This window comes from Propithecus coquereli, unplaced genomic scaffold, assembly GCF_000956105.1.
Source record: "Propithecus coquereli isolate 6110/MARCELLA unplaced genomic scaffold, Pcoq_1.0 Scaffold192, whole genome shotgun sequence".
NCBI classification, from domain to species: Eukaryota; Metazoa; Chordata; class Mammalia; order Primates; family Indriidae; genus Propithecus; species Propithecus coquereli.
This window is the reverse complement of record NW_012144079.1, coordinates 1,378,303-1,405,499: the sequence shown is the minus strand read 5'-3', so window position 1 is coordinate 1,405,499 and position 27,197 is coordinate 1,378,303. Positions and strand designations below refer to the sequence as shown.

Here is a 27,197-nt window from a genome sequence, read left to right as displayed (position 1 = left end):
TATGTCCTCCTATTCCACCTCCCATGACTGCTTCCTCACCCAGACCATAAGCCTGAGAAGTCTAGGGCTTTCTTCCAGCTCCCCGAGGCCCATCCAGGTGATTAGCACAGTGATGGACACATCAGGCAGTTGCACGGACATCTGCTGAGTGACCAAACTTACCACTTGATCCACTTTCTGATTATCAGCTGGTGATAGCAGCCATTCAATGTCCAGCGGTCCCTGGTCTTCAGTACTAAGTGTAAATTTGCACGGCAGATAGGCCGTTTCCCCTTTGGCTTTTTCAATCATCTGTTCTGGAGTAGTGATGCTCAAACTTCTGGCGAAATCTGGAGGAAGAAACGTGCATGAGACTAAGCATCTGCTTTTATGCTGGCAGCCTTCTCGGTGCCCCACAGCCCTTCGGGAGGAGCAGAGGGATGCAGAGTCACGGGGTGGGGTCTGGGTCCACAGGAATGGAATCCAAACTCAGCGACACCCAGGTTTTAGTTGGTGCCTTTGTAAAAATGGTATGACACTTCCTTGATACAATCCCCTTTAAAAGCACTGTGCACTTCCAACATAATATAAAATGTAAGTTTCTTCTAGCAGAGAGTTTCTAGCCTTTTTTGTCCCCTTCCTTCTGCTCTCCCTTTGCTGTGACAATGGGTCCAGTCCTCATCTGTGGTGTAAGTACCATGCTCTGTAAACCTTTATCTTGTTCTTGCTCTATAATCCTATCATTCTCTCCTCAATAAACCTCATTGTCATGCTTGCTAAAAAAAAAAAAAAAAAAGTTTCTATATCCAGATGTTTAAAACTGAATTTAGCTAAAATCTCTGAAAAGTCATTCATGTCCTACAAGTTGAAGGCTACACTAATTTACATTCGTCACAGTGCCACAAACACACCAAGAACTCATTGCTGGTACAGCGCATAGTGATAAATTTTAACACATTTTCTGCCAACACTTAATACTACATTTTTATTAAATTTGATTCTATAACTTCTACTGAATGCTCAAAAATATTTCTAAGCAGTAAGTTTTGATGAGAACAATTCAAAAAGAAAGAAAACACCATCAATTTAGAATGCTTGAAAAATTTACCAAATAGCTGACCTCGAAATTATCTCTAAGATATTTCTTGGCTAGGCATGGTGGCTCACGCCTGTAATCCCAGCACTTTGGGAGGCTGAGGCAGGAGGATCACTTGAGGCAAGGAGTTTGAGACCAGCCTGGGCAACATACTGAGAGCTGTCTCAGGAAAAAAAAAAAAAAAGACATTTCTTACTGTTCATGCCTTCCTACTTCCTTTCTGAAAAAGTCACCAAAAATATTTATTTTATTACTTCTAAAAAGACATCTTAAAATCCTATATTCTGAAATTTGTATTCTATAAAACTTCCATTTAGATCACAATTTAAAAGGCAACGCTAGATGGTAATATTTAAAAAATACATAAAATAAGATATCCTGAGCTCCAAACAAAACTTCACACATTCTTCCAGTTGAATTTGTTAAAAAGGTATGGCTTAAGGCTGGTCCTAGTGCAGTGGTGTTCACACCTAATCGATCACAGCCACTTACAGATTTCTTTGTTCCTTCTCCATTCCTACTGCTTCACTTGATCAGCCTTCAGAAAAAAAAAAGCAGGATTTAAAAATGTTAAAAAAATAAAATAAAAAAGACATTGGTTCTGGTGCAGCAGCTCATGCCTGTAATCCTATCGCTCTGGGAGGCCAAGGCAGGAGGATTGCTTGAGGCCAGGAGTTTGAGACCAGTCTGAACAAGAACCCTGTCTCTACAAAAAATAGAAAAATTAGCTGGACGTAGCTGGACGTAGTGGCATGTGCTTACAGTCCCAGCTACTTGGGAGGCTGAGGCAGGAGGATTGCTTGAGCCCAGGCATTTGAGGTTGCTGTGAGCTATGATGATGCCACTGCACTCTAGCTCAGGTGACAGAGCAAGACTCTGTCTCAAAATAAATAGATAGACAGACAGACAGACAGACTAGCACTCTGGGAGGCTGAGGCAGGAGGATTGCTTGAACTCAGGAGTTCAAGACCAGCCTGAGCAAGAGCAAGACCCCATCTCTAGTAAAAATAGAAAAAATTAGCTAGGAGCAGTGGCACAGGCCTGTAGTCCCAGCTACGCAGGAGGCTGAAGCAAGAGGATTGCTTGAGCCCAGGAGTTTGAGGTTGCTGTAAAGTAGGCTGACGCCATGGCACTCTAGCCTGGGCAACAGAGCGAGACTCTGTCTCAAAAAAAACCCAAGAAACAAACAAAAAACCTAATTTTTTAAAACAATTCACACTATAAAAGTCTGCACAGCACTACTTTGTCACATCTATGGTTTATTTGTGATAACCCAATATTTTCTTAAATATTAACTCAAACATCTAATGTGTGCATATCCGTAAGTTTCATCATTTTCTGTTTAAGAAGTAGCTCTACCATTTGGACCTATATCACCTGACACTGACATTTGGGGCTGGATAATGACCTGGAAGAGGCCCAAAGCACTAAGATTGTGGTATGCTATGTGGGACCTGCCTCTCTCTTCCTCTCCCTTCCTTCTGCTCCCACCATAAAAATAAGCACATGAGAACAAAATTAAGAGTAAATCAATCCAAAGCCATACTTCTCCACAATGACTATTTTGATGTTTAAATGCAGTTATGTTATTAGCCATAGCATATTCTTTCCATTAGCCCCCAAATAAGCTTAATACACACAGATTATCAGTTGTAATAAACTGTTAATAAAGCTGAAACCAACAGATTGAGAACTAAAGAAAAGCCAGGTTAAACTAAAGACCATTTACATTCAGGCATCATCCTAAGCTTTTAATCACATTTAAGTGTACTCCTCTAACAGATTTAAAATGGATAAATTCTCTGCACTTCTCTTAACTCTGAGGCTGGCCTTGTTTTGACCAATAAAACATGGTAGGGGTGAGCGGTATAAGTTCCAAGGCTAAACCTCATGAGCCCTGGCTGCACCCACTCTTGTCTCCTCGGATGCCTGCCACTTTGTGAACAAACCAGAGGGCAAGTGAGGTGTCTGACCAACATCTGACCGACAGCTTCAACTACCCAACATACAGGCGCCCTAGACAATCAGCCCAGGTCCGGATCAGCTGCCTGTAGCCTCACTGGTGAGCCTAGAACTTCCCATCTCAGCCCAGCCTAAACTGGCAACCCACAGGATTGTGAATGATTTTTGTTTTAAGCCTCTGAAGTTTGGGTTGGTTTATTACACAGCAAAGACTGCTAACACATCACCCAAACCCACTGATTCAGCCCAAAAGTCCAATTACTACGGTCTCCATTTCATGTCCACATTTCTAGTGAAACTTATGTGATTTGGTATTTGTGCATAATCAAATGTTTCTCCCGAATAACACTTTCTATTGTTTCCAATAAATTCAGATCCTTTCCCCCTTCATTCACTAAGGCATTCTTCTACCTCTCCACCTACAATGGTTTTTCTTGCATTCTTGCTATGAATGCTCACAGCACTTCACTGTCTACCATTTGTATCACCCCATTTGGCACTTACCATATGCTGCCTTGGATTTTTTTTTTTTCTTTATAAATTTTATGGTGAAGCTAAGGTAGCATCCAGGGTTTTGTCACATCTCCTAGATGCTGAAGAACCTATCTTCTTCCCATAGTACCTCGTATTTTTAGGACCTTTTAAAATGCATGTCTTGATTTATCATTATGTGATTAGCTCCATTAGGGTTGGGAGACATTGTGGATACCCTCTTATCTCCTGCTGTAGTTCCTTGCACACAGAAAAGAACTTGTGATTGGATTATAAATTTGACCAATTTGAGAAATGTTGAAAAAATGCATTAATCTGCCAGAAGAAATTCCTGGTAATTCAAGTGTTCCTTTCTATAGCTACTACACTTTGTTGCCTGCATTTAATTTGTCTGGTTATTAATACTTTACATATCAAGATAAAAAATAATCTAAGTATACTACAGAATGAAAATTCCATTTCAAAATGAATTAAGAAATAGCCCCAAAAATGGAGCTATGAATATATAAATAAGAATTGAAAAATTGCTATAATTAAAACTTCCTGATTACTGTGTGCTTTTAGAGTTTTCATTTTGTAGAAATCAAATAAAAAAGTTAAATGACCTCAATTAGACATCTAAATGTATAAAATTTCAAACCCTCCTAATTCATGTTCTCAGTACTTATACTACACAAAGTAATCGATAAAATGTAACTTAGTTTTCACGATATTATCTTTCATTCTTTCATGTTTGATACATAAAGATTACTTTTATTTTAAAAGTTTGCCTTTAAAAAAGAGTCATATATGTGTATCAAAATGATCTGGAAACATACATGCCAAACTGTCAACAGCAATTATTTTTGTGAACTGAGATTTTTAAGAAAGACGATTGCCCATTTCTGCTTTATTGATCTTCTTATGTGTATACTGCTTAAGAAATTTTAAACAGATTTGTAAATGGCTTTCAGTATTTCTTTTCCAAAAAATGGTTAAAACATTCGATTGTTCTTCATTATGTTGCACTAGAAATCAATTGAAATCTCCAGATCCTGCAAAACAGTTATGGTGTTTCCTAGCAACAGTGAAGGGCCTCTTTTCATAGAGGCATATTTTTTCAAGTGCTGAAGTATGCAATAGTCACAAATTGTGTAAGACAAAAGGCAGACACTTGGTCTCATGCAGTGTCCCTAGGATTCTTTCCTAATACTACCCAATTTTATTTATGCAGCAAATAGAGTAATAATTTAACTTGCAAACCACTTGTAGGTTTGAATATGGTTTGAAAAGTAAATCAAATATTCTCATAATTTTATTCAAACATATTCAGAGTATGATAAAATATGCAGCACATTACCAAGCTACAAGTATTTGCAGAGTTCAGTTAATAAGTGCACAGCACTGGATTGTATAAACAAACTGAATCACATCTCATATTGGCAGTAACTCAAATAACATCTCCCAGTTTTCTGCTTGCTTTTTTATCTCCAATTTCCAAGTCACTTGGATCTTTAGATCTTCTCTTCTGCCCAGTCTGAGCATCAAAGTGACATGAGTTCATCAAAGAGTATTTTTTAGCCCTTGATGTCACCTCCTACTAAGGCTTTAGAAGATCTGTTTCTACCCTAAGAATGGAACATTACTGGAGGTAACAGAAGGAGCTATTCCTCTAGAAGGGAAGCAGTGCTTTGAACTGATGACATGCCTTGATTTCCTTAATTTGCTTTTTCAAGTTTAAGCAATTTGTTAACCTGGATGGTCTTCAATGATCTTTTCCTTCTGGCAATCTTAAAATCGTAGGATGTTAGAAAGTGCTCATGAAACATTATGGTTAGTTGTTTATTTTTTAAAAAGAAGTAATTGTGAGAATTTTTAATCATGTTTGAATGAGGAAAGCCTTAGAGAAAAGAAGAAAAGAAAACCACAAAAGCTATGAAGGAGAAGACAAAAATTTAACTATACTAAAATTTTTCCGTTAGAAAATCACCATTTGGTAAAACTATAGTAATAATTGTTTCAGGCAAGATACTGAAAATTAGTGCTGAAAAGTATGATGAGAAATAGAATCAAAGTTATCTCCACCAGAACAAATGTACGTCATGTGAATCTGTCCAAACTCACAGAATGCACAATACCAAGAGTGAACCCTGATTATAAACTATAGACTCTGGGTGATAATGATGTGTAAATAAAACTTCATCAGGTCTAACAAATGTACCACTCTGGTGAGGGATGTTGATAGTAGGCAAGGCTGTGGAATGAGGGCAGGGGGAATAAGGGAACTCTATACTTTCTGCTCAATTTTGCTGGGAACCTAAAACTGCTCTACGAAATAAAGTCTACTTAAAAAAAAAGACTAACAATAAATAACCATATTCATAATTAAATATAAATTCGATATCGTATTTCACATACAAAATTGACAGTGATTAAAAATTTTAATGAAAGCCAAGCTTGGCAAAAGTGTTGACAACAGACTGTGGCAATATGGTGAGTAAATCAGTACAACCTGTTGTCAACACAGCAGAAGACCTGTGAAATGCCAACGTGTTAACCCGCTTTTAGGAACTGCAGCTGAACTCTCACAAGTGAAGAGCTCTTATGTACAAGGATATTATTCACTGATGCACTCTTATTCCCTGATGTACTCTGAAACAGAAAAATATCTGAAAACAACCGAAATGTCCAACAACAGGCAGGAGAATTAAGGTAAGAAATCCAAGCTCATTTACCTGAGACAAAGAGCTAGGGCAAATATACCAGATAGAACCAGTCCCCTCCAGCAAAAGGACCTTGCTAAAATCTGGCTTTTGGGTGGTAACATCTATATCCACTTACAGTAATAGAAATATGACTAAATATTGCCACCTTCAGGTTTAATTCCATTTACCTTACAGAAAATATAATCATCTAATTAAATAAGATCTTTCAGAAAGAACATGACTTAAACATATAATAAAGTGTACTAATGAACATACTAACATAATGAAAATACATTTTGGGGGACTGAATCTTGGCCCTTCAAAATTCATATGTTGAAGCCCTAACCCCCCATGTGACTGTATCAGAGATAGAGCCTTTAGGAAAGTGATTAAGGTTAAATGAGGTCATAAGGGTGGAGCCTTGAACCAAGAGAGCTGGAGCCCTTACAGGAAGAGGAGGAGACACCAGAGCTCTCTCTACCAGGTGAGGACAGAGTGAGAAGGCAGCTGTCTACAAGCCAGGAAGAGGGCCATCACCAGAAACACAATTGGTTGGCACTTTGATCTTGGACTTCTCAATCTCCAGAACTGTGAAAAAAAAAAAAAGCTTCTGTTGCTTAAGCTATTCAGTCTATGACATTTTGTTATGGCAGCCTGAGCAGAAAAGTACACACTCCCTATAGTTCCCTGGAGTGATGAAGGTTTTCATCATGCATGAGGTAATCTGTTCAACTGGACATGAGGTTAATGCATTCAGCAAAAACTCTCAAGAAGATTTAAACACACTGGGAATTCCAGAACAATGGGAAAATGTGCTTATCAATCCATAGCCAATAAAGACAACTATGAAGGCACTGTGTGGATGGTCCTTCCAACTAAGGAAGAAAAAACTATATGCGTATTAATAGAGAGGCATACAGAGATTGATGAATTTACTTCAATTTACTTATCTGTAAGTCAGGCATGATGTAAGGGGCTTTACATTTATTATTTCATTTAATCCTTACAAAACCTGTGGAACAGGCGTTACAGACAATGGCAACAAGGAACTGCTTCTCATGTGAAATCCAAGTAAATGTTGAATAACACCAGTTACTTAATCCAGACTAATGTGGAAAAAGAGGGAATTAAGAGACGATAATAAAGGCACCAATATAAGAAAATGAGGAAATGAGGAAATGAGGCAAGAGAACTCAAAGGCAGGAAAAAAAAATTGTTTATGTAATAGGGATATCTATGTAGACCCCCTAGAAATCCCAAATGAGGAAAGCACAAATCACCAATACTTTTAAAGACAGGCTGGAAGACCCTCATAGCAAAAGAAAACGTGGGGGTGATTTTAGAATTCAACTCACATACTTGATTGGGGGGAGGGGGACCAGGGACACCAAACTGCCAGGAGTTTGTTCCCCCAGCACAACCCTAAATTTCTCCTCTCAATCCCCTTTCTCCGTGATGGGACGTGGCACCATCACCTTCCGCAATCAATCCCTGCGTAAGATCATGGATGCAAGAAATAGCTGCATCGTCAATTCATTTGCACAAATCCAGAAATAAGATTAAAGGCGGGGTTATCAAGGTTCACTTCTCTTCTCCTTCAAACACTATGTCCTGTTAATTCTGCCTCCATCCAGGCCACTATTATCTCTCACGCAGCCTTGGCGGGAGGTAGCCTGCTGACTGGCGGCCCTGCATCCCACTTTCTCATTCTAACCCACTCTCCATACTTCACCCAGAGTGTTCTTTATACAAAATTGTTTAAAAAAAAAAAGAAAGTCACTGCCATGTTTGAAAGTCTCTGGTGGCTCCACCTTGGTTCAGACACCTTAATTCTTCAAAGCCCTTTATGCTCAGACACCTTCTACCACCTTTAGTTTCTTACCACTCCCTGCTCCCTCGGTCTGGTACAGTACAGTACACTGTAGCCAGTTCACCGTCATCTCTCCCCAGTGAGTGCTCACAAAAGATCCGTCCTTCTCTGTTCCAGCCCACCCTTTAGGCTAACTACTGAAATCTCAGTTCAGTCATTTCTCCCAGAAAGCATTCCTTGTACCCATGTGTAGACTGAACCAGCGTCCTCTATGTACTCCTCAGGCCACGATAATGCCTCCATCTCAAGCAATTATCTCACTTTACTGAAATTGCTGCTTTATTCTGTGTCCTTCCCACCCTCTACTCCCAGTGATTATAACACATTTGACTCTGAAGCCAGAGACCCTGCTGGTCTTGATCATCACTTGTTTTCTTTAGCATAGCAAAATTTTGGGTACTCAGCATTCAACAAACATTTGCTGAATGAATGGAGATTTCCTCTGTTCTATCACTGAGGAAACAAAACAAACGGAATGTTTTAAACATGGTTTCTGTGTTTTTACCTATCCCAGCAAAATACGAAATGACAGGTCTGACCAGTGATGGCACATGCATGGGGATTTTAAAAACTGTGTCTCACTGTAGATTTCAAGCAGTGACAGGTGAGGTCTTTTCAGCTGGGTGCAGAGAAAAGCTATGAATTATGAGATAGGCAACTATATAGTCTGTCTTGAAATCTATACAGCCAACAAAGCCCTTCATCACAACAGAATAAAACAGCAATAAAGCAATTCCGGATGTCTAGAGGTAAGCAGATCACAATTTGGGGATCTGTTGAGGGAAGAGGCGGCAAAACAAAGCTCACAGGCACCATACATACCTTTACATAAGGGGATCCGCCAGAGATGGTACAGTTCAAAACAGTGAAGAAAAACTTAACAAGATAAAATGCAACTGAAAGGTAAGTCTTTTCTCTATTAAAGATGGAAATACAATGCCTGAGCCACATAGCAAGACCCCTTTCTACAAAAATTACAAAGGGAGAGGGGAGGGGGACAGAGGAGAGGGGAGAAGGGACAGGGGACAGGGAGAAGAGGGAGAGGGGGAAGAAAGATGAACCACAAAGTGAAACTGTCTTGGTCTGGGGCCAATCACAGGAATAAATCAGAGGAAGTACCAAGGGGGAAAGGTAAATAAGGCCACATTTGCAGAACCCGCTGTTGGTGTACGCTTTCCCCTTTACATCTAAAAAGTCCCTTTTCTCCCTTGCTCCACCTTCTCCAAAGAGAGCCCCTCTAGCCATTTATCGAAGTAAATCTTATCTGCTACTTCTGCTCTGAAGCCCCCCCGGATCCCACAGGCAGTTTAATTGCTTCCTCCTCTGTATTATACAACATTTCCTCTATTACAGGTAGTTATTTACATGTCTCACTTAACCAGGGCCTCAGTGCCTCATCTGTGGAGGGTGTGCCCCAAGACTTATTCAATCAGCCCCCTCTCATGGAGCCATGGACAAAACTGCTGAACTGCAAGTGGAGGGAGGGAGCTCAGAGGGAAAGCGAGGAGCTATTTGAAAAGGAACAGTGATGGGAGAGAGGATCGCCAGACCTTGTGAGGAAAGCATGCGAGAGGAGCCTTGGGAAGACTGTATATGGAGGGAAGCAAAGGAATCCAACAACACACCTGGACAGGAGGAACAACTCAGAGGGCACTGCGCAAGCCTGGTCCGGTACTGATAGAAGCAGACTACATACTTATTATATGAATAATAAGAAATGTTAGCAAATCTGGTAAGAAATTAATGTGTATGCTACTTTATATATAGTTGTGCTAACATGAGAGAAAATGTTGAGAGAAACTTTTATTGTGGGTATTCCAAACTCACAACTACAAATGAAGAAAAGTTGCCTGTTCATCCTTCAACTATCTCTAGGGCAAAATGAAGAAAAAAGAAATAAAAAAAGTTACACGTTGACGCATGACTTTCCTCTCAAAATATGGAGAGTCATTCCAAAGATATTAACAAAAAGGGAAAAATTTTAGAAATAAAAATAAGAGGAATTTATATTCCAAAACTCTTACATATCTGCTTTCATGGAAAGGGGTATGATGTTAATGCCAACTGTTATGAAGAATTTATTTAATGTTAAGCTTTTTGAGAAACCTTATAGCATACCATAACGGTTACTATTTTAAAGAGAGGACACATTGAACGGTATTGCTGAGTTCAGATCACAGAATTCAGGGACCTTACTATAAAAACACAATGGTCAAAAATGATTCACTAGAGCAACTTTAAGAATGAATTAGACAAATCAGAAACTACTATGTTTACCGGATCGATAAGGGCAAGTATAATTTTGTGTGTTTAATTACAAACACTATAGATATCTGGGTTAGCAAGTCCTGAGATATTCTAAACCCTGTACAAAAAGGCGACCACCATGCTATTTGGATCATTTCCCCTCCCTTCTGTTGACCCTGACTCCAACCTGTGCCAAATTCCTTTCTCCCAGGAAGCTGCGTTGGGATTAGCAATATTTCAAAGTCACCTAAATAGTGAGTGTCCTGGTTTCTAAGAAAGGAAAAGGAAAAACAATTTAAATACGTTAACACTAACTAACTATACCACCTAGGCCTTTAAATATTACTGAGGGAGGGAAGAAAATACAGGGAGGTAGAAATAAAGCTCTTTGCCGTCTAGGAGTTTTAGTAGTTTAATTCGGATGTGTGCTACTCAGTATAGACTGTTAATATGTACTCAGAGCTACGGAAATTAATATTTACAGTCAGATACATTAATAGCAATGAGAAACGACATAAGTATACTTATTTGCTTTTTATTTGTTTTTCTATGTACTTTTTAAAATATCAATTCCCAGCTCTCCATCCCCAGTTAGAAATCAAAATCAGGACCCCAGGAAATAAACTGGGATGGAAACAGGGAAACCATCATCTTAACAATAAATAGCAACTAACAGTGACTGAGTACTTTCAAAATACCCTATACATATGAACTCTTTCAATTCTCATAACACCTCCATGAGAGAGGCACTAATATCGTTTCTTCGACATTTCACAGTAAATACAGACACTGAGAAGGTATCTAAGCTACTAAGAGAGCAAGGTTCAAATGTAGGCAGATTGACTCCAGATCCACACCCATGCTGTATGTAGAAACTGACCAGGGAACACACCAGAAATTTCATTTCTGAAGTCAACAGAAAATACAGTAAGTACGTTATAAGAAACCCCATTTCAGTCACCATGGTGGAGGACGGTCTGGAATTTATGCCATTCCTCTCCTACATTATATTTTTCCAGAGTTTTGAGTTTTGCCAGAGTTTGATTTAGCCTGTTTTTTTTTTTTTTGTTGTTGTTGTTGTTGTTTTTGAGACAGAGTCTTGCTCTGTCACCCTGGGTAAAGTGCAGTGGTGTCATCAAAGCTCACTGCAACCTCCAACTCCTGGGCTTAAACGATCCTCCTGCCTCAGCCTCCCAAGTAGCTGGGACTACAAGTGCACGCCACCACGCCTGGCTGATTTTTTCTATTTTTGGTAGAGATGGGTCTCACTCTTGCTCAGGCTAGTCTTGAACTCCTGACCTCAAGCAATCCTCCCAACTCACGCCCATGCCCCCCAAATGCTAGGATTACAGGTATGAGCCTTTTTTTTTTTTTTTTTAAATCAGGGAAATAAATACCAGACTAGGAATCTGTTGTCAAATCTGTCACAAAAAAAAAAACATCTATCATTTTGGACAAGTTGTTTGTCCAGGGCTCAAATATAAATTAAAGATGTTGAACTAAATTATCTGTTTCAGATCTAAATATGTTCTAATTCTAAACCATCAATCAACCAACCAACAAGAAGCCTTCCCCTGACATTCATCTCTTTTCCTCCCCTCCACGTAAATCTCAATGGCATTAGCAGGAGTTCTCTGAGTCCACCTCCCAACAAATGCAGACATTTCTTAAACATCAGCATCCTGAACGATGGAAGCAGTTCTGCCCATTAATAGGACAGGCTCTAAAGTCAGATCTGGGTTCAAACTGAAATTTAGCTTAGTAACTTGGCCATGGGCAATTTCTACCCTCTTTATGACTAGATGTTTTCCTTTTTAAAGTGAAGACGAATAGTAATAATGGCTACCTCATTGTAGGGATTAAACAAAATAATGCATATAAAGCTCTTAGAACACCTCCAGCAAAATCCCAATGTTTACTCTTCAATAAATAGTAGCCAGTAGGCAATTTGCTGTCATCTGACACCTGTTACTCCTACAATGATACAAACCCCTATGTGTTGGAAAGGTGTCTTTTCAGTGTTTTATCCCTAACACTTAGCGGTACCTTCCATAAGGGAAGAACTCAAAATCTGTTATTGTGAAGAAATGACACTGAAATTTATCTACTAGGTTTGGCAATTAGCACGTCATTGGCAACCTAGGCCAAAACTGATAATGTGAAGGCTTTGGGGATTTGCAATGGGATATATCTGACTACAATGGTTGAGCAATGTGAATAGAAAGAGAAGTAACTACTGTTTTGAGGAACTTGGCTCTCAAGGAAAGGAGAATAACAGTAGAGTGTTATGTGTGGTCAAAGTAAGGTTGTTTTGAAATGAGAAATGTTGAGCATGTTTTCAAGTCAAAAGGAATGAGCAAACAGAATGGTAAAAGTTAAAAATACATACAGTAAGACACTCAAAGATAGAAGGATTAAGACCCCAGAAAAGAATGAGACCTAGAAAATAGGGGGTAAGACATCTTTAATTAAGACTGGAGGGAAGGTTGTAAGCAGTGGTAAAATCACAGTTAAGTTTATACACTGGTATACAAGAAACTAAGGCAATTTGTACCCAACAGTCTCTGTGACAAAAGAGGAATACAATATTAATTTAGACTAAAAGAGGCTAAGAAATGTCGGTAGGGGGCTTTAGGGACTGGTGCAAGTCTGAGGTATCTGCGAGGAGGAATGGGTAAAGAAATGAAGGTCTGCAGAGCAGCATCAGAAGTCTAAGATGAGAACTGATGAAGCTGGGCAAAGATACACTGGGGTTTAGCATACTATTTTCTCTAGTTTTACATACATTTGAAATTTTCCATTAATAAAAAAGGTTTAAGAAAAAGAAAATCACAGTGAGGTGGCACTAACACACCCATCAGACTAGCCAAATGAAAAGAGGCTATGGGGAGGATGCAGAGCAATTGGAACTTTCCTACTCTATTGGGGGAGCATCAACTGGTACGATTAGCTCTGGAAAAGGGTTTGGCAGCATCAGCTAAAGTGAAACACATGTACAACCTACGGGACTCAGAAATTCCTTTCACAGGTAGAGATGTATGCATACATGCACTAAAACACACATACGAAAACGTCACAGCAGCAGTGAGACAAAAAACACATACTGTAAAACTCCATTTATATAAAATGTTAACACTAACATATTGTTAGAAATCAAGAGAGTGGAAAGATAAAGTAGAGTGTGAAGGAGAGGATCGAAAGGGGCACGAGGGAGCTTCTGAGATGTGAGTTACATTTCATTTCTTGATCTGAGTGGTAGGTACACAGAGCACTTTGTGACAGTGCTGTGACCTGAACACTAGTAATCATGCTTTGAACTATGTGCTCTTCTATGTATGAATGTCATACTTCAATTAGAAGTTTTATTTAAAAATAAATTTTAAAAAACTGAAGGAGGCTGGGTGCAGAGGCTCACACCAGTAACCCTAGCTCTCTTGGAGGCTGAGGAGGGGTGGATGCTTGAGCTCAGGAGTTCAGAGACCAGCCTAAGCAAGAGTGAGACCCTAAGTCTACTAAAAATAGAAAAATTAGCCGGGCATGGTGGCGCATGCCTGTAGTCCCAGCTACTCAGGAGGCTGAGGCAGGAGGATCACTTGAGCCCAAGATGGTTGCAGTGAGCTATCATGACACTACTACACTCAACTCAAGGCAACTGAGCGAGAATTTGTCTCATAAAAATAAAAAAGATAAAAAAAAAACATTTAAAAAAAACTGCAGGAGTAAGAGACCAAAAAAGGTGAATTTAAATTGTCTTTGTCAAAAATATAATGTCCTAATGTTTTATCAGTATACTTAAGAAAAAAAAGTCTAGTCAAATTGGACAATAAAAAGGTGTCTCCCCAAAGCACACAACTGTGCATTTGCTCGTTTTCTCCAGCTGTGCATCACACTCCATGAGAAGGAGCAATGAAACTAGCCTGCAGAACTGACCCTCATCAGGGATGGGAGCTGGGGTCTCACCATGGGATCTAGGATTAGTGAAGACATTCTGGTTTTAAAATGGCTATAAGACCAGTGAGGGTGAGGGTGGGGCGAAGGTCTCACTGATCTCAAGGAGAAGGTGTAATGGATTGTGAGAAAACTGGGCGGCTGTGATACAGGGTTCAAAATTTTAGAGGTAAAGAACTAAGTGTAAGGTGAGGGCTGCCTAAGTAAAATGGCTAGAAAAATCCGCGGTATTTGAAAGGCCAAGGAGCTGTGGTATAAGGATGTTAGAAAAATGCATTGTAAAAAGTAAATACTAAAATGCCAAGATAACGCTACCTGGGGGGTGGGCAGGGCGGATATGAGGCAGGGAGAGCAAACAGAGGTTAGGTATAAGCAGAGAGCAGGAGTCTTAAAAGATAAAGGGCTGGTACACAAGGTGGAGGAGGAAATGGTTTGGAGATGCCAACTGGGACCAACAGAATAATCTGAATACCTTAAGTTTTTACAGTGCATAGAACTGCTATATCCCTGCCTTGTTCTACCTGGTATCATAGCTGTGGGAATAATTGTTTGACTCCTCCCTCTGGATTTAAACTTGCCAAGAATACTGGAATGGTGTCTTATTTATATCTCCTGAAGCAACTATTACAATGCCTTGCCCATAAGTACACACATTTTTTATTCACCTTCAAACTTCCACAGGGATTGAGGTTGCTTATAAGAAATATTTACTATATAATTTATAAATCAGGACCAGAGAAAATGTGAATTATTGTGGAAAAGTAGACAGGGGGAGTTAAAAACTAAATATTAAGACAGATTCTCTAAAGCATTTATTAAATTGGATTGTGACCCACCCCTCCTCCACTCCCCTCACACACAGACAAACTCATCTGGGGGAAGCGTTCATCCAAATCTCAATCCTGATCAAAATTATTCTTGTCCTTCTTTTCAACTGAAATAGTATAGTACCTTCCCCCCAGAGATGCTAATTTCAGAATTCTCTGGCACAACAAATGCAAATAGGGTATTTTGCATTATGGGTACAGCAGACTGGTTGCCATGGTGAATATTTCATCACCTTCATAGAATAATATGTATCACTCCATTTTAGGAAATCTTCCTTTGCCTCCTTGCTCATAAAAACCTCAGGCTCGCTTCTCTTCCTTTTTAATTAACATGAAACAGGAAAAGTGACTCTTTTGGGGGGGAAAAAACTCACCCAGGTCAAGCGTCTTATAAAGATGAGATCACAGAAAATAAGAAATTCAGGAAATAAACATAATAGCAAAATGAGTAAATAATGTGTCTCCTTATGGAAAATCCCGAAGTTAATGAAGAAAAGGTTAATCTCAATAAGAAAATCATCCCTGTTGTGAGCATGTCTAACTTGATTGCTTCAATCTTGGTATAAATTCCTTTCTAATATCCCAAAGTGGATTCAAATTTCCCCAGCAACCATTACCAGGGACCATTCTATCCTGCTTATTTTGCGCCTCTCCATAAATGCATTTATTTCCCCCATAGGTAAGTTAAAATTTTGATGTGGGGATATATATTTATTATTCTGCCTTATACTTAAAATGTGAATAACTATCGAATAAGAAGGGCTGATATAATTTTGTGTGCCTGTAACAAATGCTCTGATGATTAGAAGAGACTGTGAAAGAAACCGGAAACTTCATTTAGTTCATTGACAACAGGAAATACCATGGGACACGCAAGAATTATTTTAGAGGTAAACTCTCATGAGAACAATTCCAAAGGCACATTCTATGTGATAAAGCTGTTTTTATGGCACACTGCACCCGTGCTTTTTCAGGTCAAATGTCCCAGGACCAGATAAAATGGAAGGTGACCAGAACTAAAGCTCCAAGTGACGACCAATACAGTAGCTGCTGGCACTTGGGAAGTGGCCAGTGCAAACTGGGACGTGCTGTGGGTCAAACACTGACTAGATTTCAAAGACAGCATTTAAAAAAATTTCTAATAGCTCAATATTTTAAATCCGATCACATATAAAGATAAGTTCATTTTGTACCTATTAGGTTAAACAAAATATATTCAAATTATTTTCACCTTTTCTTTTTCCTTTTAATGTGGCTAACAAATTTTAAATTACATGTGGCTTGCATTATATTTCTATCAGACATTACTGTTCTACACCAATGCCACAATTTACTAGACTCAAGTCTCGGCTTTAGGGCTTGATTCCTATAAATGAGAATAATATGATGTGTCCTTTCTACCCCAACGTTATTAATAGAGTGGATTTTCAAATGAAATGTGTGTGAAATTGTCTTTAAAAATCAGGTAGAATCATTTCTCTAATCCCAATTTACAAGCTCACTCTAGAAGAATCAGATTTCACATTGTACAACTGAGCAGGTAGAAGAATCTCCTCAATTCTTATTGCAGAACTACCCTGGCACAAAACGAAAGTTTTTATCTGGTCCATTAGAGAAAACCCCATGGAAACTGTCTGATACTAAAGAGTTTAAAACACTCTTCACTTGTGGGAGAGACTGAGGAGAGTCCACAACAGTCATGCTACTAATTTAGCAAAGATGTCACTCGACAAACTTGGTTCACTGTATCTAGATGTCCCTTGGGATTGAGTGAACTTCGTATGTGCAACCAACCCATCCTTCCTTTGGAAAAACCTGTAAAACTCACACAGAACATATACCTACACTATGGTAAGGTGAAAAAGGTTCACAATGTTATGTTGCTTCTTCGTAAAATCTAAATATACTTTTATTTCTTGGAAGTAAATGAAATCAAAATCATTCCCATTCTACCTGGTAAAATATCTTTGAAATAATGAAAATGATTTAAAATTTTCCAAAGAAATCTGCATGTTCTCAGTATGTATAGATGTTAATTTAACTGTTAATCCTTTTTCTCACCAAGTATGAAAGCACAAACTGCACCATGCCACTGATCTCATTCCAGCCTAAAAACACTATTATTAGCTCATTAAATATGAAATGTCAGATTTTGAATCAAAAGCTTAGTTTATTATATCTCAAACAAGAAGCAGTACTATTAATCAAAGTATGTGCCTCAACTATGGGCTGTTTTGCTTAAGGGTAGCTTGTTTACACTAGCAGAGAAGAAGCCTGGAGAGCAAGTGGCGATGAAATCACAACAGATATTTTATACGGCTTGTTGAGAATTAAATATTTTTCCTTGCAAGAAGTGGTCCAAAGCCTGAAAGAAGTGGTAGTCAGTTGGTGCAAGGTCTGGTGAATACGCTGGGATGACAGTTTCTAAGTCCAGTCTCTGTAGTCTGAGCGGCACGTGGCCAACAGTTGCCTTGCAAAAGAGGATTGGCGTGTCTCTACTGACCAATCTCGGCTGCTTAATCACAAGCATCCTCATCATTTTGTACAACTGGTTGCAGCAGACACCTGCTGTAATCGACTGACCAGGTTCCATGAAGCTGCAGTGGATCATACTAGCACTGGACCACCAAACAGACACCATTAGCTTTTTTTGATTAATACTTGGTCTGGGGCTGTTTCGGCACTTCATCTTTATCCAATGGGCCGAACGCTTGCGATGGTCAAAAAGAATCCATTTTTCATCATATGTAACAGTACAGTGTAGAAATGGTTTGCCTTTATGTCACGACAGCAAAGAAAGGCAAGCTTCGAGATGATTTCTCTTCTGACATGCCTTTGATTCATGCGGTACCCACCTATCCAGCTTCTTAACCTTGCCGATTTGTTTCAAATGGTCCAATATTGTTGGAATAGTAACATCAAATTTGCTGCTAATTCATGTGTAGCTTGTGATGCATTTGCTTCCACAACAGCTTTCAGCTCATCATTATCCAACTCTGTCTCAGGTCACCCATGAGGCTCATTTTCAAGACTAAAATCACCAGAATGGAACTTCTCAAACCATCGACATACTGTGCACTCATTTGTCACATGCTTCCCAAACACTTTGTTGATATTTCAAGCTGTGCTGCATTTGGTTGCATGACAGAACTCTTATTCAAAAATAACACAAATTTTTAACTTATCCATGGTTTCACAAAAATTGCTCTAAAAAAAACTTTGAAAGATAATCACAAGCCAAACTGTGCATTTGAAAGAATGAGGATGTACCTTCACAATAAAAATAAAACAAGTGTCAAAGTGAAATATCAGAGATATTGACTGTCAAACTCAGAACTTAAGGAAATCGGACATTTCATAGTTAATAACCTAATCTCTCCTCCCTTAACCTAACTTCTCTTTGTCAACAGAACAGGAAACAATCCTTTCTTCTATAAGTACCTTGCCAATTGAAATAAATTACAAATACTGCTCACTTAATACCTTTAGGACTTGAACTCTAATTGCTAACTCCATTTTAGAAATCAAAATGGGCGAGACAGTGAAGAAGGACCATAGGAAAACAGTGGGAAAGCACAGAAGAATTGTCTCCCTATATCATTGTTTTGTTACTGAATGCAGAAACATTTTTAACTTTTTCCCATTTTCTTTTACACGGAGTCACTAATGAATTCGAAAAAGTGAAGAACTTAAAAATACGAATCATAGAGCCCCAAGAGATCACCAACCCACGAACTCAGTTCTAGGTTCCTGAACCAATCCCTTTACCACACCAAGGTGACGTTCTTCTATGCTCCTTGCACTGTCACTTGTGACTTCAGAGCCACTGAAGAAATCAAGTAGAAAAGAAGGTAGGACACCAGAGCTCAAAAAAGGGTAGCTCTTTCCTCTTTACATCTACTTAGCACCACACTCTTAATAGAAACCAACTTAAATCCAAAACTAATCTAACAATTAGTATTCTAGATTATCAGGTTTGTTTTCTTAAGAAATACAAGTTAAAGAAAAAGAAAGATAAGTTAGATGAAAACAAGACAATGACCATAAAGTCACTGTGGTTAGATCATTTTTAATTGCTTTCTGGGTTACTTTAGTAATTATCTTGAAGTTCACATCCACTACCTGCTAGCCACCAAATGAACACAATCCAAAGTTCCCAGCCTCCATTATTTCCCTTAATGACAGAAAGCATTAATTCTCAGAATAATGACAGATGAAAGGCAGAAAACAAGGGAAGGGGAAAATAGGCTGCAAATAGGAGATTAAAATGTGAGACTGAATGCCCAGCAAAGCTGACAACACACAAAGCTGACCTGTGTAGGATATGGAGCCAGCCCTGCTCACTCACCTCTTCCATGATGTACCTGTTCTTGATCTTCAAATGCTCTTTCCCCTCTAGATCCTTCCCAAGCCTACAAACATGAATTCCTGTCTAGCACACCTTTCGCCATTTACTCACTGAACATGCACTGTGCCACACATACACTGAGGATGTCGTGTAAACAGTCCCTCATCTCATGAAATGCAGAGTCTGGCAAGAGAAAACAATTACAGTAAAGGCATGCTGGATAAGGGTTAGAACATGCTGCAGTAACAGGATGTGCCCGGAGAACAGGGAAAAGTTCACTTAATCCGAGGCCAATTATGAAGATATTCCAACAGCTTAAGAGGTAATGGCATAAACTAGATTTTGAGTAGTGGCTGGAGGGACACAGTGACTTAGAAACTGGATATTAACAGGTAAGAAAATAGGAACAGTCAAGTAAGGAATCTGTATTTTTGGTTTTTTTTTGTTTTGAGACAGAGTCTCACTCTTTTGCCCGGGCTAGAGTGAGTGCCGTGGCGTCAGCCTAGCTCACAGCAACCTCAAACTCCTGGGCTCAAGCGATCCTCCTGCCTCAGCCTCCCAAGTAGCTGGGACTACAGGCATGCGCCACCATGCCCGGCTAATTTTTTCTATATATTTTTAGTTGTCCGATTAATTTCTTTCTATTTTTAGTAGAGACGGGGTCTCGCTCTTGCTCAGGCTGGTTTCGAACTCCTGAGCTCAAACAATCCGCCCGCCTCGGCCTCCCAGAGTGCTAGGATTACAGGCGTGAGCCACCGCGCCTGGCCAGGAATCTGTATTTTTGCCTAGGCATTTTGTTGGCTGAAAATGCCACAAAATGTGAGAAAGAAGAGTGTGTAAACAGATTCAGCTGGAGGTGCCTGTGGGACGTCTAAGTAGAGATGTCAAGTGGGTGGTTTGATATGGGGAAAGCTTGGGAGAGGGAGCCTAGAAATAGGCTGGAGGCTGTAAGCACATATATGGTAAATGAAACCATAAACTGAGAAACCTCCACATTTACGATATAAGAAGGAAACTGAGCACACTAAGGAAAATGAGGAATAGCTCAAGAGCAGAAAGAGACTGTTCAACTGAGCTATTCTTTCCGAGAGGTTTAAGAGGTTGAAGGTGTGATGTGTCCACTGGATGTAGCCATAGTGATAACTGCAGTCTGCAGCAACTATAGTTTCATCAGAGTAGAGTGAAAATTTGATTGCAACGGGTGGAGGAATTAGTGCATATTAAAAAAAAAAAAAAAAGCAACTGTTTTCAGAAATCTGATTAAAAAAGGACAAGAAAAGACAGAACAGTGATCAAAGGGGAATAAATAAGCTTACTTAAAGATAACGGCAACCAGATAGAAGAGATAACAGAGGGACATCCCTGAGAAACCAAAATGTTCGGAGTTCAAGAGTTAGTCTTTACAAGACAGAATTTGTAGGGGGAGAAAAAAAAAGGTTAGTCTTAAGGAGGAATACCATTTTTTAAGGAAGGATGATGTGGACTAGGTTCTAGGTCTGGATGGAAAAAAGTTAAGAGAGTCCTTATCGTCTACCTTCTCCCTTGGGGATACGCCATTTTCCTCTGGAATTAGGGCACACGTGTAACTCTTCACTGTCAAGCCACCTGCAAGTACAAAGTTCATTCCTCGTTCTCCACTTACCTGGTGCCCACTCCTCAGCCTATTAAATCCAGCTTCACTCTCACCACTACACCGATTGTCCTCCCCACAGAGCTGAAAACTTTCTCAGTGTTCAATAGTCTCCTAATGGTCTGATGGTAAGACCCACTGGCCTCATTTCCGCGTCGGTCTCTAGGACACCCTCACCTTCTAGTTCTCCTACATTCCTTACCACTCCTTCTTGCTCATCTACTTATTAGAGGGTGATGTCTCCCCCACCTCTTGTTTCACCTTCTCTTCTAGTCCTACCTGCATTTCCTGGTTAACCTTACACAGACGCCACTATCAGCAGTGAATTGCCAAGTCTACATGACCAACGTTTGCCTCTCTCCCAAGATCCAGTCCTTTGTTTAAACCTTTTTACTTCGTATTTTTTAAGCTCCATTCCCCTCGGGCACCTCACATACTACCTGTCCAAACTTAAGTTCATCGTCATATCCCTAAAACCTGCTCTTTTTTTGATTCCCTGGGAGTTAGCGACCTTACCATGTACTCAAGCCAGTAATCTTATTGCTTCTCTCCAACTTTTTCTGGCCACTCATTTAATCAACCAGACATCAGGTTCCACTGCATCTTCCTCAGAAAAGCTTTCCAGATCAATGAGGAAGCCCAACACTGTCCTGCTGTGTTTAAACAGAGACAGTTTATGTCCAAATCATCCCACAGATTCCTGTGTCAGAACTATCAGTTTTACCTGCCTTGAGAACTGCAGCATAGTTACCATTTAAAAAAATACATCTCATTGTATAACTTCACTTTTTCAACACTTCCACAAGCTTCTTAGTGCCGTGGGGGTGGGAAGCGTAACTCGACCTATCATCTCTCACAGAGCTCTCAGCATAGCCTTTAGATCTTTGCCCACACAAAATGGGGTCACCAGTGACATCATGTGGAACTTGTTAAAATAAAAAAAATCACAGACCCCACCCCAAACATCCTTATAAGAATGACTCAGATACACATTCAAAGTTTAAGCCATGTTGGTTTGATGCTTTATATGGCACTGAACTACTCAACTCCCAAGACACATCATGCCCTTCAGATCTCCACGTCTTCACAAAAGCTATACCATCCATCTGCCTGGAATGTTCTACCAAACCTTTTGCAACTTGCAATGTCATATTCTATTGTAGAGCACCTAGCACAGAAATAATACATAGTAGGCTCTAAATATCTGAATGAACAGACCACTTAATTACGGGGTGAGTTCAACTGGAGACTTGGAAAGTCTTAAGTACTCAAACGGAAGTTGAAAGTTAAGCAGTTGGAAATAGTGGCCCGGAATTCAAAGGAGAAGTGTGGGGCTGAGCTGGAAATATTTTTAAATTTACAATCAATTACTTGGAGATTACAGTGATAGCTAGATGACATGATCCAGGTTGACGATGGACACTGAAAAGAGGCTATGGGCCGAATCTTGGGGAAGTCTGACATTCAAGGTACCTATTGTAGAAGGCAGTGAAAGGCAGGTCAACATGGTGGAAAAGAACCAAAACCGGTATCAAGGAGCTCCAAAGAGGTAAGTTGGTTTGGTACATACGTTACTGTTAATCTTTGGCATCTGAAGCAGGGAGGTAAAATAGAACAAAAGGTCAGAGATAAAGCAGAAGCTCAACTTCTTTAGACTAAAAACTAAGTAAGATATGGTTAGTGGAATGATCACTGTAAGGACCACACTTATGGGATGAGAAGGGAGTAAAAGAAAGACGGAACTGATGAAAACTATGTCATATACACAGGCCTAGTGGCAAAGAACTTGAAAACTTTCCATCATGCAAAACACACTTGCTGAACACTAGCCATCTTCCAGGTGCCACAAGCTCATACAGGGGCCTTAACAATGAATATAGGTAACGGTCCAGCTCTCTGACCTAGCGCAAGGAGATACGTTGGATAATTGACGGAGACTCCACAATACACTCAGTAAAGAGCCAGTGTAAGGAGGCTTGCTTTGGAGGAGAGGGAATTTTTGCTCTGATGGTGGTAAATGGCAGGAATAAAAATATTAATATTAAGATAGAGGCATATGCAGAGGATAAAGCTCACCCCTAATCATTGTAAATTTTTTTATGTAAAGGAAAAGACTACTATAGGAAAAGCAAAACAATAAATATCTCGCTTTACTCAAGAAACTGAGTAGGATCCTCGTTTCTTTTTTTTGTTTGCTATTTTTCATTGACAAAAATTATATATATTTACCCTATACAACATGTTATTTTGAAATATGTATACATTGTGGGATGGCTAAATCAAGTGAGTTAACATATGCATTATCTCACATACGTTTTTCGTGGTGAAAACACTTAAAATCTACTTTCGTAGCAATTTTCAAGAATACATTGTTATTAACTATAGTCACCGTATTGTACAATGGATTTCTTGAACTTATTCCTCCCATCTAACTGAAATTTTGTATCCTTTGACCAACCTTCCCCCTTCCCAGGATCCTCACTCTTGACACATAAAGCAACTGAGGCACACAGAGATGATAGGACTGTGGCCGCCATCAAATGGCTAACAAGTGGTTGGGAGAACACTTTTAGTTGCACTCTTGTTGGCATTTCGGAAAACAGCATCCCAAACTTTAACAAGATCCCTAGGTAATGCTGATGCTGCAGGTACATGGGTCACAGCAGTTTACAACACCAGTCTAAGCCTAGTGTCCTCACAATGCCTCAAACTGAGACCATAAAATTAAATAGCTAATAATAAAAGCATTCAGTTCTTGGCACACAGTCAAGCCAACAGCAGGTTCTTACTAAATGACAGATGACCAGTGGTAGAAATTAGGATGGTGATTAGAGGTAATCAAAGAGGAAAGTGACAGCTTTAGAGGCAGAATAGCACAGTGACAAAAGGAGATTCAAGAGCACATCTGTAACCTTGGCAAGTTAAATTACATAATCTCTCTGTGCCTCAGTTTCTCTACTTGTATAACAGAGGCAACTATAACAAATAACCTCTAGGGCTGCTTGGTAGTTTAAATAAGTATATGTACCGCCTTCAGAACAGTGTCTGGCATCTAATAATTGTTCAATCCAGAGTTTGATTTTACTACTATTGCTATTGCTACTGCTTTACTACTATGACGATGACTACTACTACTACTACTACAACAATTACTAGTAGTATGACTTGCTAGTACATAGGCAATAAAAATGTTATCAAAAGGAGTCCCATCAGCAACCAGAGTATACTACAAAACTCTTTTTTTTTTTTTTTTTGAGACAGAGTCTCACTGTGTTGCCTGGGCTAGAGTGCCGTGGTGTCAGCCTAGCTCACAGCAACCTCAAACTCCTGGGCTCAAGCGATCCTTCTGCCTCAGCCTCCCGAGAGCTGGGACTACAGGCATGCGCCACCATGCCCGGCTAATTTTTTCTATATATTTTTAGTTGTCCAATTAATTTCTTTCTAATTTTAGTAGAGACGGGGTCTCGCTCTTGCTCAGGCTGGTTTCGAACTCCTGAGCTCAAACAATCCGCCCACCTCGGCCTCCCAGAGAGCTAGGATTACAGGCGTGAGCCACCGCGCCTGGCCTACAAAACTCTTTAAAACACACAGAGACAGTTCTACAGGAATAATTATCACTGATAGTACTACAATTTTTAACATGTAAGCCTCTTCCTGGTTTTGCTCATGTAGAAGTCAATCATGTTAACACTGAACTTGATTGAGTTCATAGCAAAGCAGTTCTAAATCTAAGAAATACTTGAAGCCATGCATAGATTAGTTTTTGAGCTGTTTCTTAAGCTGAAAAAATCGGAACAAAAATAGTTGTCTTGTTTAGCTGAAGACATCAGTCCTTTAATGAGATGTTCACTGTACCCTAGTGTACACTGTATGAGCACAGTGACTCTACGTGTATCAAAATATCCTTGGTTGGGATTGTGCCTATCGAATTGAGGCATTCCAGAAAAAATAAATCCAGACAATTATCTGAACGTTCTTGGGGAAAAAAACCAATAAAGTTCCTCTACATGGTTTATATTCTTCCACTTTTCTGCTTTAGTTGTGGTCTAAAACATTTTTTTCCCCAGAGAACACAAGCACTGTGTTCTCAACTTCAGTTAAGCCTTAACAAAACAAAGGTGGGAATGTACCTTGTAAACTGGTTATGTGACCCTTCATCATTTCCAGAAGCTTTACTTTGGAAATTTCAGCCAAGTCTAAATGATATGTATCAAAAAATTGGAGGTACTGCTATAGGCTTAGATAGAAGATTAGATCTGTTAATAGAATGGTGATCCCGTGAGTAAAGCTCACAGCTGTGGCATCCAACAATGGAATTAACATTTCAACAGGAAGCGGAGAGCCATCCCAACTGAAAAGGCCACTGGATCCAGCTTCAGGGCACTTAACAACAACAAAAAAATTATCCTTCTGGGGGCTACACAAAGTGTGCCTCCCAGGATCCCACCTATGGATTTTTTTAAATGAATCATTTGGTTATAAAATGCAGCAAGTGATTAGTTTGACAACCACAAGATCAGCTGGTTAAAACACAGACATGAAGACAGATCAGTTTTGTAAGTGTCAAAATGATTATGCCTTCTGATGGTCCACGCATTTTTTTAATTGCCTTTTTTCCCACTCCCAGAGAAAGGCGCGGTCGAAAAATGTACTTGGCAAATGCTTTAGGAATTAGCCTGTACAAGTCATCTCGTCTTATCTTCAAAATGAACCAACTCATTACAAACTCAAAACCAAGGTCACTAAATTCTCCTTTGCACTGTGCCCCGGGACTGCAGAAATCAATACTGCATTTCTGCAGGAACCTACTTTTGATTTCCCACGGTCTACTTCATAATTCACCGTCTAGCTAGCAGTTCTTGCCTGGGCTAGCCTTTCCTACCAGACTAAGACTGGCCAGGTTCGTACTCGGTGTCTCTTTCCTAGAGGTAGCCTGGATGATCGGAAGCACAGAGCAGCTCAGTGTCCATTCAATAATGGCGTTTGTAATTCAGTCTCCTCGCCTGGACTGCTCCACACCTGAAAACTCGCCGCCCAAGGCTCTTGAGATTGGGTAACGCTGGACAGACTCGACGCGGAGACTAACAAGGGAAAGGGCACGAGCAAATAAAGCAAAGCCCGCACCCGGGCCAAGAACGCCCTGGGAGCGCCGGGAGGCGCGCCCGGCACGCTGCGCCCGGAGCCCCTCCACCGCCGCCCCTCGCCCCGGGCTCGGTCCCCGAACGCCCCACGCCCTGCGCGCAGCTCCGTTCAGAGCCGCTCCCCCTCCAGGCTCGCGCGCCCGGCCCGGCAAAAGCACCGCAGTGCAATCCCGCCCGCCCCGCCGCCACTGCGACAGCGCCCCCAAATCGCGCCCGCCCCCTCCCCCACGCCCCATTGTTCCTGGGTGGCCGCAGGCTGCGAGCGCCCCTGGGTTGGGCGGGTGCTGAGGACCGAGTGGCCCCCACTCACCCGCGACTCCGCACAGGAGCACGAAGCGCAGCAGAAGCGCCATGGTGGCTGCCGGGACGCGGGCGGCGGCTGCAGGTAAGCGGCTCTCGCTCCGGGTCCCCGTCTCCCGGCGCCTGGCGCGCTCCCGACTAGCTCGCGGCGGCTACGGCGGCGGCACCTCTGCGCCCCCGCCCCCGCTCGGCAGGTGAACTCGCGTCACTTCCGGCGGTGGCTCCGGCTGCCGCCCGGGGTTACCACGGCAACCGGGTGCGGCGCGCGTCTGCCCTGGGGACCCTCCCCGCGCCGAGCTCTGCGCCCGGCGGCGCTGGGTGTGAGTGCGCGGGCGCCGCCTCCCACGCCCTCAGGCCGGAGCCCGGCCGCAGCCTCCGCGCCCTCAGTGAAATCGGGGTGTTGTGGACGAGGGTCGGTCCGGCCAGTCTCCCCGGATATCTGAAGCTGCGGTCGCGTCCCCTTTGGGGCGCTGCACCGGGCAGTGCTCGCCCGCCTTCCCTCGACCCCGAGCGGGCGCGAATGCAACCGGCCCGCGTGCACCCGCCCTCGAGGAAGGGAGGGCTGGGGGCCTCCAGCCTCGTGTCCCACCCCGCGCGCTTTGCCGGAGGGGCCGGACCTGGGACCTGGCTGCTCCGGGGCGGGGGCGAGCTGGGCAGCCCCAGGCGTGTGTTC

The 27,197-nt window shown here is 41.0% G+C and overlaps 1 protein-coding gene across 3 annotated transcripts in view; it reads right to left on the bottom strand.

Moving 5' to 3' along the window:
• The window catches only part of CXADR (coxsackie virus and adenovirus receptor), a 66,517-nt gene extending 39,682 nt beyond the window's left edge, over window positions 1–26,835 (bottom strand). For all 3 annotated transcript variants that reach the window (XM_012642974.1, XM_012642975.1, XM_012642973.1), the window contains exons 1-2: window positions 26,535–26,835; window positions 163–329 (exon numbers count right to left, since the gene is read on the bottom strand). In XM_012642974.1, the coding sequence (XP_012498428.1) occupies window positions 163–329; window positions 26,535–26,577 (210 nt within the window). In that variant the 5' untranslated portion in view covers window positions 26,578–26,835. The remainder of the gene's footprint in view (window positions 1–162; window positions 330–26,534) is intronic.
• Window positions 26,836–27,197: the final 362 nt, after the last annotated feature.